This window comes from Phlebotomus argentipes, unplaced genomic scaffold (genome assembly GCF_947086385.1).
Source record: "Phlebotomus argentipes unplaced genomic scaffold, Phlebotomus argentipes genome assembly contig_8, whole genome shotgun sequence".
NCBI classification, from domain to species: domain Eukaryota; kingdom Metazoa; phylum Arthropoda; class Insecta; order Diptera; family Psychodidae; genus Phlebotomus; species Phlebotomus argentipes.
Window position 1 is genome coordinate 29,869 of NW_026776151.1, and position 12,852 is coordinate 42,720.

At 43.0% G+C, this 12,852-nt stretch overlaps 2 protein-coding genes across 2 annotated transcripts; both read left to right on the forward strand.

Annotated features, from left to right (window-relative positions):
* The first annotated feature begins 82 nt into the window (after positions 1-82).
* Positions 83-3,948, forward strand: LOC132261405 (endoplasmic reticulum chaperone BiP). The gene is made up of 3 exons (XM_059760211.1): positions 83-262; positions 845-995; positions 1,685-3,948. The coding sequence occupies exons 2-3, from the start codon at positions 871-873 to the stop codon at positions 3,528-3,530; spliced, it is 1,971 nt and encodes a 656-aa protein (XP_059616194.1). The 5' UTR covers positions 83-262; positions 845-870; the 3' UTR covers positions 3,531-3,948.
* Positions 3,949-7,161: 3,213 nt separating this feature from the next.
* Positions 7,162-9,630, forward strand: LOC132261470 (putative gustatory receptor 28b). The gene is made up of 3 exons (XM_059760309.1): positions 7,162-7,548; positions 8,730-9,404; positions 9,469-9,630. Exons 1-3 carry the CDS (start codon positions 7,162-7,164, stop codon positions 9,628-9,630), a joined length of 1,224 nt encoding a protein of 407 aa, XP_059616292.1.
* Positions 9,631-12,852: the final 3,222 nt, after the last annotated feature.

Below are 12,852 nucleotides of genomic sequence, written 5' to 3' on the forward strand. Positions count from 1 at the left end.
CAATTCTGACGTCGACCAATGAAATAAATCCACGCTTTGATATCAGCGCCTCAAATTGAGGTGCGAACAGTAGAGGAACGTTAGTTTTTCAGTGAACATTGCGAAGAGTGGAAGGAATTTGTTGCAATTATTTGCCAGTTTCGGTGTGAATTCTGTGAATTTCCTGTGCAAACGCTGTGCGTTGGAGCTCTTGGACATCCCCTTGTGGATTAATTGTGGTGAAATTGTTGGAAATCCGCTGATTATTCGCTTGAAAAGCGAGGTAAGTTTTTTGGGGTGTTGCAATGTGGCCGGCATTCTTGGGTTTTCCCATGAAAACGCGGTTTTTGCACAAAATACGCCTCTTCCCGGCTGGGAGGGTGCTTCTGGGGTGTCTTGGGGGGCCAATGGGGTGTGCTGTGTGGGTGGAAAGGGGGTTATTTGCAGGCAGAGTGATGAGAACGTTCCAGACTACGTCATCAAAAAGTAATGAAAAAAATGAGGCCAACGTGTCGCATTGAGAGTGCAAAATTCCTCGAAATTTCCAAGAATTCCGAAGATTGTTGCAAAGTTCTCAGAATTCATTCACAATTCTCCATTTTGCGGGGTTGAATCGGTGCATTTGGGTGGCAAGAAAGCCACAGAAAGTGGCAAATTCTCGTGATTTTCCCTCCGCGAAGTGACTGGAAAGTGGCTGGAAAGCGCGGGCAGGTGGTCAGAGGAGGCTCTGGAATGCGCGCGAGAGCCAGGAAGCGCAAGGCATAACGGTGAAATTAACCGCTTCGTCATCAGAATTGCTCGTCACGTCTCGTGACCTATTTTTGCACTCCACTGACTTTTCCCCCCTCTTTTCCCGCCCTTCCAGGCTGTGCAGCAGAAGAAGAGCTGAAGATGAGAATACTGCGATTGCTGGCCGTGGTGGCCTTCGTCGGCCTGGCGCTGGCGGAGGACAAGAAGGAGAAGGACAAGGACATCGGAACCGTCGTGGGCATTGACTTGGGCACAACTTATTCATGGTGAGTTTTCCAGCCTCTTTTCCTTCATCTCTTGTGTGTGTGTGTGTTTTTGTCCATAGAACGACTAGAACTGCCAATGCGCTGCCAAAGCGTGGCCGTCTCAAGATTGGACTACATTGAAGGCGTATTTCTATTTCATGGCGACTCTTTTGCATTGCGTTGAATTGTCGTAAATTTTAAGGAAATACACAAAACGCCCACGATTTTTACACTAAAGTGATTCGATTTTTCGGGTGTAAATTTGACAGGTGTTTTTTCCACGCCTACCAAGATTTTCCCGCGATCTTGACGTGGAAAATTGACAACATAACCTCTAAAGTGAGAGTTTTTGCCTTTTCAGGGGTGAAATGTGGAAAATACTCGAAATTTGAGGGTGAAATTGTGTTAAATTATTGAAAAATTGATCAAATTGTCAAATTTTCAATTGATTTCCTTCATTATTTATTGAAATTATGACTATAATATTGCTTAATTAATAGAAACATTAAAAATTTGATTTCTAAAAGGCGATTTGAGAACATTTTATGTTGATTTTTTGATAGAATTTTAATTAAGACACAATTCTTAATATTTTTTCATACTTTGGGACACTTTAGTGGAAAGTCGTTGCGGAAAATTGTCTGTTTTGCTCGTTTTGCTGGTGAAAGAGATTTACTAATTGCGTCATTTCTCTCTCTCTCTCGCTCTAGTGTTGGCGTTTACAAGAACGGTCGCGTGGAGATCATTGCCAATGACCAGGGAAATCGCATCACGCCGTCTTATGTGGCTTTCACGGCCGAAGGTGAGCGTCTGATTGGCGATGCGGCCAAGAATCAGCTGACGACGAATCCCGAGAACACCGTGTTCGACGCCAAGCGTCTGATTGGGCGTGAGTGGAGTGACACGACGGTGCAGCACGACGTGAAGTTCTTCCCCTTCAAGGTGATCGAGAAGAACAGCAAGCCGCACATCCAGGTGGCCACGGGATCGGGCAGCAAGGTGTTCGCGCCGGAGGAGATCAGCGCCATGGTGTTGGGCAAGATGAAGGAGACGGCCGAGGCGTATCTGGGCAAGAAGGTCACGCACGCCGTGGTCACGGTGCCGGCGTACTTCAACGACGCTCAGCGCCAGGCGACGAAGGACGCCGGCGTGATTGCGGGGCTGAATGTGATGAGAATCATCAATGAACCCACGGCGGCGGCAATTGCTTATGGGCTGGACAAGAAGGATGGCGAGAAGAATGTGCTGGTGTTCGATTTGGGCGGCGGAACCTTCGATGTCTCCCTGCTGACCATCGACAATGGTGTGTTTGAAGTGGTGGCGACGAATGGCGACACGCATTTGGGTGGCGAAGACTTCGATCAGCGCGTCATGGATCACTTCATCAAGCTGTACAAGAAGAAGAAGGGCAAGGACATCCGCAAGGACAATCGTGCCGTGCAGAAGCTGCGTCGTGAGGTGGAGAAGGCGAAGCGCGCGCTGTCGGGAAGTCATCAAGTGAGGATTGAGATTGAGTCGTTCTTCGAGGGTGAAGATTTCTCTGAGACGCTGACGCGTGCGAAGTTCGAGGAGTTGAACATGGATTTGTTCAGATCGACAATGAAGCCAGTGCAGAAGGTGTTGGACGATTCGGACATGAGCAAGAAGGATGTGGATGAGATTGTGCTGGTCGGAGGATCGACGCGTATCCCGAAGGTGCAGCAGCTGGTGAAGGAGTACTTTGGTGGCAAGGAACCGTCGCGTGGCATTAATCCTGATGAGGCTGTGGCTTATGGCGCTGCCGTGCAGGCTGGCGTGCTGTCTGGTGAGCAAGACACCGATGCCATTGTCCTGCTGGACGTGAATCCACTCACGATGGGCATTGAGACTGTGGGCGGCGTGATGACGAAACTGATTCCGCGCAACACAGTGATTCCCACGAAGAAATCGCAGATCTTCTCCACGGCGTCCGATAATCAGCACACGGTGACGATTCAGGTGTACGAAGGTGAGCGTCCCATGACGAAGGACAATCACTTGCTGGGCAAATTCGATCTCACGGGCATTCCGCCGGCGCCGCGTGGCATTCCGCAGATTGAGGTGTCGTTTGAGATTGACGCCAACGGCATTCTGCAGGTCACGGCGGAGGACAAGGGCACGGGCAACTCGGAGAAGATTGTCATCACGAATGATCAGAATCGTCTGACGCCGGAGGACATTGAGAGGATGATCAAGGATGCGGAGAAGTTTGCCGATGAGGACAAGAAGCTGAAGGAGCGCGTTGAGGCGCGAAATGAGCTGGAAAGCTACGCGTACAGCTTGAAGAATCAGCTGGGCGACAAGGAGAAGCTGGGCGCCAAGGTGTCAGAGGAGGAGAAGAGCACGATGGAGGAGGCGATTGATGCCAAGATCAAGTGGCTGGAGGACAATCAGGATGCGGATTCGGAGGAGTTCCGCAAGCAGAAGAAGGAACTTGAGGATGTCGTGCAGCCAATCATTGCGAAACTCTATCAAGGACAGGGCGGCGTTCCGCCCACGGACGGCGGAGATGAGGATGATCTCAAGGATGAACTGTAGGCATAAAAAGTTTGTGTTATAAGGACATTAACAACTAATTTTTAGGGAGAGGAAAAGCTGAGTCGAAAATATGAGGAAAAAATAATTTATGAGATCCAAAAGTAGGAGAATTTCGCGGATTTAAATTGATCACAGCTATTATTTATTGTATAAAAACAGAATATCTCTTTAAAATTTTTAATTCACCGTCAAGTTCAGTGTTTTCACAGGAGTGTCCTGGATGAAGGACATCCAGAGGAAACATATGAGATACAATTTCCGTTGGTATTTTCTTTCAAACACACCTGAAGAAGAAGAAAAAAACAGATAGAAAAGGAGGAAATATAAGTTAATTGACTGATTGTGTGCGTGTGATTTATTAAGATTATGTAGCGAATGTATGAAGAGAATTTTATAAATAAAATAGTGAAAACTTAAATGGAGACTTTTTCCCCTGAAAACTGGAAACATGGCAAATGTCACAATCTCTGACTGGACAATTGAATGTCTTCGCGGCTGGAAGCTTTTGGCGGTGTTTCAAAAGACTTTCAGATATAATTAACTGGAACTCGGAAAGTGCAACTTTTGAAGTAAATTTCATAATATATGCAATGAAGAAAAAAAAATCAGTGGAAAATTGATGAATTTTTGTGTCATTAAAATTCCACCAGAGAAAATGTTCAACATTTCTTCAGTGGATAAGAGAGAATCCATGAGATTTAGCGAGTCACTTTGGTGACATCACAAGTTCTTCGGCGTGCGACAAGGGGGAGATATTGTGGTAGGAATTCTCCAATTGATTAATGAGGTTCAACATAACCTCAAAAATATTACTTCAGAAGCTTCAGAGTCAAGTTTTGAGTTCAAAAATCACTATTTCAGCCCATTTCGAGTCGATTATAGATGATTATATCCTTGTTTTTGCATATAAAAGGCTATGAAAGGGATCAATGAGGATTTCTATACCATTTTTTTGAGGTTATGTTCGGAAAAGAGACGACAAAGAATGATTTTAACCACTTTAACCTGATTTTTATGATGATTTAGCACTGAATTCAGTACAAACACTTCATAAATTACAATCTTCAGCTCATTTCGAGTAGAATTTCGTGGAATTTCTTATTTTTAAACCCAATTTTAGGGGGAAAAAGAGTTAAATAGACAGTCTAAGGACTATTTAGACCAGATCAGTCCTATTTTTCCCTTGAAATTGTGTTCAACAAAGGAAATTGAATGCAATTCTGGACGATTCAACGCGAATGAATGGATAACTCCATTAAAAAGGATCATTAAGGATATATTTCTATTGATTTATTTGAGGTTATGGCTGAAAAAACAACGGCAAAGAACGATTTTAACCTTATTCTCACGATAATTTAGGAATGAATTTCAATAAAGAGTTAATAAAGTGTTATAAATTTGTGGAAATGGAAGAATATTCCTGTCTTTGCCGTGTTATCTCCCCCTTGGCGTGTAATTGTGAAGGCAGGACACACACACAGGATGTTCGAGCTCACGCGCAATTCATGCAGTTTGTCCGGCTGTGGAAATTTGCTCCTTCTGCAGCTGAAAGACACACATTTTGCCACGCGAGCCGGAATATCAGATAATGAATAAATCGTGTGTCTCCTGAGGAGAAGGAAGCCGAAGGACGAAGTGCGTCATTCGCTGTGTCATCTTGGCCGATTCTCCTTGAGTGCCTCGCGGCGGTGAAATTTTCCAGAGGACCTTTTGAAAGCTCGCGCGTCGCGGCTTTAGTTTTTGGTGCGGAGAAAAAGTTTTTGGCGGTTCATCTCGACAAAGAGGAGAATTTATTTTCTCCTCTTTAAATTAGTCAATTCAATTAAAATTTGCCACCCTCAAGGATATGTCAAGGGAAAAGTTTGCGCAAAGTGAGCTTTTGTGCCACACTCACTTCCGCCTCCCTTTTTTCTCCCTTCTTCTTCTTCTTCACCATGTGGGAAAAGTATGTGTCGCCTATTTTTTTTGGGCGGGAGAATTTAATATTTTTCGTCTCTTTTTCCTTGGAAGAAAAATAATTTTGTCGTAAACAATTCAGTGAAAATATTTCGCCAAGTGGTGAGGAGGCGGAGAAGCGCACACACACAATGTGTAATATATAATATTGGAAAAGTTTTCAAATTACTGAAATTTTTGTACTTTTATAGGGTGAAGTACATATGTATATTTGGCACAAAAGACTCTCCCGACGAATGGAGATTGTGTGGCATTCGCTTTGGCATCGATTGCACTCGCTCTAAACGCTGCTTTCCAGTGAAAAATGCTTCTGAAGAACTGAGCAAAAGCTTCCCAAACTCACCTCACCGCACATTTCATTGCGCCCAAACGAGGAAAACCCAAAGCGTATCGCCGAGATTCAATGGACAATTGCAATTTTGAATTTCACCCATTTTTTTCGACCATCTCTTGAGGAAGTTTCCGCATTTTATGAGCTTTTATCCTTGGCTGAATGTGGAAAATGATGGATATTTTTCCAATTACGCTCAATGACTTTGTTTTGAGCAGTGCGGCTTCGCCAAACTTATGTTCTTACATCCAAGGGGGAGATATTGCAGTCAGAAGTGGTGTCTTAGGAAACGATTAAATTAACGTGATTCTTGATTCTTAAATTGGAAAAAAATCATACTAATTTTTTTCTAGGTTTTAAATCCTTTTTTGAGACAGATTTAATATTTAGAAAATAAATTTATGTTCAAAAATCAAAAAGACTGTTAGTTTTTGGCAGATTCAAGTGATTTCTAGGTAAATAAATCACTATTTTGGACCTTTTAAGTGAAAAAACAGTGAAAATTGTGCTTTAAAGTCTGACATAACCTCAAAAATGACATTTTTGACGAGATTTCGATCGTTTTTAACTTGAAATTGAAAGGTTTTCAACTATTTTGAGTTCATTGCAACTGATTTTGCCTTGGAAAAGTCCTCAACTGAGTTATTATTTTGAGGTTATGTTCGGATAAGAGAGATTTCGTGTGAATTTTCACATAATTAATTAATGATTAATGCACAAACAATCAGTTATCAGTCGTATTTGTTCTCCAAAATTGTATTTAAAAAGAAAATTGCATGCAATTCGTGTCGATAACTTACATTATTTTCCCCTTGACGAATACTTATACATTTGAGAACAATAATTCAGTTGAATTCATTTCTAAATGACAATTTCAATTCAACAGCAAAGAGATAAATTTTTAATTTAACACTTTCAGTGTCAATTGAGGAGGAAAAAAACGGAAATTCCTGATGATTCACATTGTGAATAGTTTATTCGATGAGCAATTTTATTGAGGAGGTGGGAAAAAATGGCAAACAAGCAGAAACTGGAGGGATGAAAGTTGCCACTTTTATAGAATCAACAATTAGTGATTTTGCTGCTGAGTTTCCGCATTTTCCCGGAGTGGAAAATGACGACACTCGCTCGCCTCGTCAACTCACAACTGGCGAGCTTTGCGGACGGAATGTGTACCATAATTCAATATCGGAATTAGTGATGCAACCCAGAAAGCACAAAACAATTTACATAATTGAAAAACTCCGGGTCACAATAATAAACTAATTAATTAAATTGTACACTCTCTCGTCCGAGGCTCGTCGCATTTTGGCTGATGCGACAGGAGTTAGTGAAGCCGAAGCCATGAAGTCCATGAGGTCCTTTCTCAGGCGCTCGTCGCAGGTTTTTGCACTTATCGTGGAGATTTTCTTCTTCCTCCTCGCGCGCCTCGTGGGAATTCTGCCCATCACGCTGGACGCGCAGGAGGGAAAAGTCCGCATGAGTGTCCTTCTGGTGCTGTACTCGCTGGCGCTCGCCGTTGTGATCACCATCACGGTGCCCGTGAGCATCGTGGTGCTGCTGCAGATGATGAATGTCTTCGACGACACCATGATGCTCGTCGTGTCCATCATCGAGTACTTCATGGCTTACGGCGTGGCCGTCGTGGTGCTCTTCACCAACATCTACATGGCGAGTCGCATGGCAAGAGTGGTGAACATCGGCTTTCCCATGTACAAGAGTCTGCCGCAGGTAAAGCTCTTCAATTCTTTCAGTTGAAAGCGACACAGTGATTGATGCGACGATTCAGACTCTAAATTGGATGTCAGACTAAAGGACTCGGCAAATAGACAGCATTTTGCTCTCTCAATTCCATGAAATTCAGCAACTATTCGTGTCCTTTTGACTCTTTCAATCGACTTACAACCTATTTCTCTGGGCTAAAGTGACATTTAAACGGCGCAAACGAGCAAGAACCAATGATAATTAGTGACTCAAGTGAGAAAGGAGAGCTTTTTTCCAAGGAGAACAAGGCAAAACAGGAAGAAATGCTTAATTAGCGGCAAATCCGGTCGTTCTAGAAGAAAAAAACTGAGCTAATTTGAGCAAATAAAGAATTTTTGTGCTCTTTTTAAAGGCTTAAATCCTTTAATTCAATCTTGTCGTTTCGATTTCAGAGTGAAAATACGACTTTCACAATTTGCGCTCAGTTCTTTGTGCTCAGTTCAACACGAAAGAAACTTACGTGGGAAAACGCACTAATTCTGGAGACAAGAAGTTAAATTTTGTCTGCATTTAGATGCTGAACTTCAATACGAACATTTGAATTGAGTTTCAAGAGATTTTTAATAATTTTTCTTGCTTGCTTTCTTTCGTTTTGAAGTTATTGACACTTACCGATGAGTTTAAATCAACAGTCTAAGGATCAATTAATCCTTATCAGTTCTATTTTTCCACTAAAATTGTGTGAAGAAGAAGAAATTGCGCCCAATTCGTGTCGATAAGTGTCGGTGAGTGTCGATAACTTCAATCACTTAAACGCAGTGGGATAATTCCTTAACAAAAATGGAGGATGATTGAAAATATCTCTTCAAATTTCACAGAATTCATTATTCAAATTGAATTTTTTGTGCTCTTAAACAATTTTATGAGATGCTGAGAAATTCTCATACAAATAATATAGATTGACAGTCATATATATTTGGAGATTTTGTACATATGATGTGCACATCAAAAAGCATTGTGGAAGGTTGGATAAGGTTTCCATGTATTACATTTCTTGTGCGGAATCGTTTGCAATTTTTTCTGATGACTCTGGGATGGATTTCACTTTGGGGAAAAGTCTCAAGCGTTCGCTGTGGCAGAATTTTAAGAGGGGATTTCTTAAATCCCCCCCCAGAAAAATACACCTTCAATCCCTTTAATTTGCCCAGGTTGCCGTGGAGAAATTGCGGCGTCGCTTCTACATTTACGTCTTGGTGATGACTTTTGCCGGAATCTCCTCGAGCGCCATGAATATTGCGCTGGTGAGCAAGAACAGCGACGCACTGTCCTTCTTCCTGCACGTCCTGTACTGCACAGCCATCCCCATCACGATCCTCACCACGTTCGTGAGTCTTTACTACGGCGGCATGCTGATGGTGATTGAGAAGTTCAAGCATCTCAATCGACGTCTCGTGGCCGTGATCGATCAGCTGGACGACGTGGTGGACATTTATGACGACAAGCGGCGCTCCTACAAGATCACAAAGTCCTGCGAGCTGTCGGACGCCTTGGATGCGCTGTCCATCGAGCACGACGAGATCTGTCGCTTCGCCGTGAAGTTCAACGAGCTGGGCTCGGTGCAGATGCTGGTGTTCATCCTGAACGCCTTCCTCAGCATTGTGTCGCAGGCTTTCTTCTCCTACGTCAACATCGTCATGTCCATGCGGCGGAATGAGTCCTTCCACGTGAACCTCATCGGCGGCATGGCTTACGCCATCGTGAATGCGGTGCTGCTCTTTGTCATCGTCAATGCCACTTCTGAGGCCATCAACAGGGCCAAAGCCACGGGCGTTCTGCTGCACAAAGTCGTCGCCGGCTGCCTAGACATCCGTCTCGAGCGCAGTGTAAGTGTTGCACAAGAGGCCAGAGCCCTAATCACCTTTCCACCCCCTTTTCCCACCCCCACAGATTGAGATCTTCTCCATTCAGCTGCTCAACCAGAGCCTCGACATCACGGCGTGCAAAATGTTTACCCTCAACTTTGGCCTTATTTACTCTGTTGTCGGCGCAGCGACGAGCTATTTGATCATCCTCGTGCAATTCGAAATGATGCGGCCGTCGAGAAATTAGTGCATTGTGTAAAATTGCACACTAATAACCAAATAGCTGCAAACACAGGATATTATTGATGTAATCAGCGTGTAATCAACGGAAAATAGACCACATGGTCGCATTTTTCCGCTGTCATAGTGAAGAATTTGCACGAAAAGCACTTCAATCTGCAAAATAAGCATTTTTTCTCACTCTCTGTCGCCATTATTGGCATTTCTTTATACATTCAAGGGGTTGCTAATGTCAATTTTGAATGCCACTGATTTGAAAGGGTGGAAAATGAGAGATTTCAGAGCGAAAAGAGGACATTTTGAATCAGTTGCAAAAGAAATTATATTCTGAACGACGGACAAATACTTGAAGAGAGAAATTAAAATTCGTGTTAAATACAGAAAATGGGAAGAGATTTTTTAAGAAAAATGTATTTTATCTTATTAAAATATTGAAATGAAAATTTTCCCAAATAAAATTGCAAAATATTCAATTATAAAGTGTTTTTGGTAAAATATTCAAATTATTTGATAATTTCTGCCACTTTTTGCCACCAGAGGGCAACAGTTGAGGCTTTAAAAGCACGTAGAAGTTCCGATTGTATTTTCAAAAGGCAAATTTAGGAGTTTGAGTTCATTTTCTGCCACTTTTTAAGTAATCTTCAACATTAGCAACCCTTTGGCCTACTCACACTCTGTTCGAGGCGATATTCCAGCATTTCTGCACGACAAGCGCTGAGAAGAGACAGAGTTTGGCGGATCTGCAATTGAGATATGAAGTTTTTGAGGTGAGAAATTCCATTATTTCCCATTATTAAAAGTTTAATGCACTTTTGCTGGAAAAGTCCCTGGAAAGTCGCAACTTGGAAAATTGTCAGTATCAGAGTTTCATCGATATAATATTGTTGCAATATTGTATTTACCTGCTTTTGGATCGCCATTGAAGCTTGAATGACAAAGAAAATTTGAAAGTAATGCAGAAGGACAAAGAGCAGCTCAAATGGAAGGACGGAGTCGGTGGTGTTCTCCGTCGCCAGGACCACGTAGACGAGGAAGAGCTCCACGATGATGGTCATGAAGCTTTGGGTGATGATTAGGAGGAGAGGCAGCGTGCAGAAGTCGTGGAGCTTTGCAATGAGACTCACAATCTCACCGAACAGAGTGGCTATTTCGTCAATTTCATCGCTCAAATGCAATTGATGCTGATGCTGATTGAATGAGAGTCTCGTGCGCCCTTCCCCGCGCTTGGGGGTGATTTTCCCCGTGACTTCCAACAAGTTCCCATTGAGTGACATCCAATAGGAGGCCAGGAGCAGCGAGGCGCCATAATATGCATTGGACAGGGTGGCGAGCAGCACAGAGGGAAAAAGTGCCACGAGGGTGTGGAGGAATGCAATTGGGGTGAGTTCACCGCCCAAGTGGTGGTGCACATTGAGCCACGTTGCAGCGAGCAGGGTGATCTCAAAGAGGACGCTCTTCAGCAGAAAGAGAGCCACTAAATTCCTCCGGAGTGGCGCACGGTGTTGATGATAATTGTCGGCCATGTCAGGGCGAATGGACGGCAATTTGCGGTACAATGTCACGGCGCCACGGAGGAATTTCGCAGTGTCCTCGCGACGACATCCCATTTGCATGATGGCAATCATCAGGAGTGCCACGTAGCCGCTGGCACACTGCGTCATCCAGCTGATGCTATTCAGGCCTGCGGTGGAGGGCGAGTCTGTGCCGTGACTCAGAAAGCTGCCGCTTAAAGCACACCAGCTAATCGGATACACAATGACGAGCAGCGGCAGCAGCAGCGCGGCGAAGAGGGACGACCACCGGCTGCCCTCTTCCACGGAGAAGGTCGCAAAGTTGACAGCGAACGGGGCCAGGCCGACGATCCTGGAGACCGCAAACAGCCCGCGAGCGCCGATATTGAAGAAAACCGCCGACCGCATCGCTCGCCCGCGTTTACGCAGAAAAACCCTGATTACTGAACCTCCGGACAGTCGCTGTCGCGCATTTAAGAGCCGCTGCAATCATTAATCTCCGCGCAAGGTGAGATATTACACCTGAAGTCTGTACAAAGCACTTCAGGCACTTCGAAAGTGTCACAAAGAGATATTTGAGCTTGTCTTTGAGAGTAAAGATGGCGTCAATCAAATGAAATACTGGATTTCAGCTGTTTTTTCTTTAGTTTCTGCCTTAAAATCCCTGTGAAAATGCTTTAAGTCAACAATAAAAGAGATTCTCAATAAATTGTGAGGTTATGAAATATCTTTGGGGCTTTTTCTAGTCTTCAAAAGGCCATAATGAGCTTAAAATAATTAAAACATATAGAAAGACATTCTTTAGCTTGCGGAAAAGATATTTTTGAGGTTATGTTTGACTTTATTGCTGTTGTTTATAGTTTTCCTCTAGAAAACTTGTCATAATCTCGTATTTTTAGCATAATAGGAATGTTTTTTCTTAGTAAAATGTGCGATGAAATGCAATTAAGAGCGCTAATGAAATATGGCAAATATTTCAACACTTTTGAGCACATTTTCTTCCCTTCGACGAGAGCGATAATTGAATATCTTAAAGATAAAAATATACGCAAATCTAACATTGCAAATATCCGAATCTTCCGAAGAATTGCCGGCCAATATGCTGAGTCTGAAATTAATAAAAATTCCCCATGGAAATGTTTATTGGGATTCCATTTGTCTACTCGTACACCATTCCTTGGCAAATTCCTCCTCCTTGTCTCCGCCGTCATTACACGAAATCGGCTGTTGATTTATGAATTTCCTCTGTTTCTCACATCAAATAAATTATTGAGCTCCGAAATCACGTTGTGAGTTTTCCTCCGGGGCGCGCGTGGGAAGGGTGCGTTTTTGGGGGGAGACACAGAATCACTAATGCATTTACGAGCGATTTATATTTTCCCAATAATAAATTCATTATTATGTACAAGAGCAACTCCCACGGATGGAATTTCATTTAATTGGGAAAATGGAAGTCAGTGAAATTACTTTGAAAATTCGCACATCAATTCTGATTGTATTTATCATGCGTAATTTTATTATAATTATATTAATTATATTGTCGCTCAAATTATCGGTGGTGGTTTTTTCTGTGGCTTCGGAAATGTCACTCGTATGGCATTTGTGGTGTATTAATTTGTATAATTGTCGTTGTCATCTGTTGGTCAATTATTCACGGCAAGTGATTAGATTGCCAGGACATTTCGAAAGAGAGCACAAATTACCATTTATTGATTTCA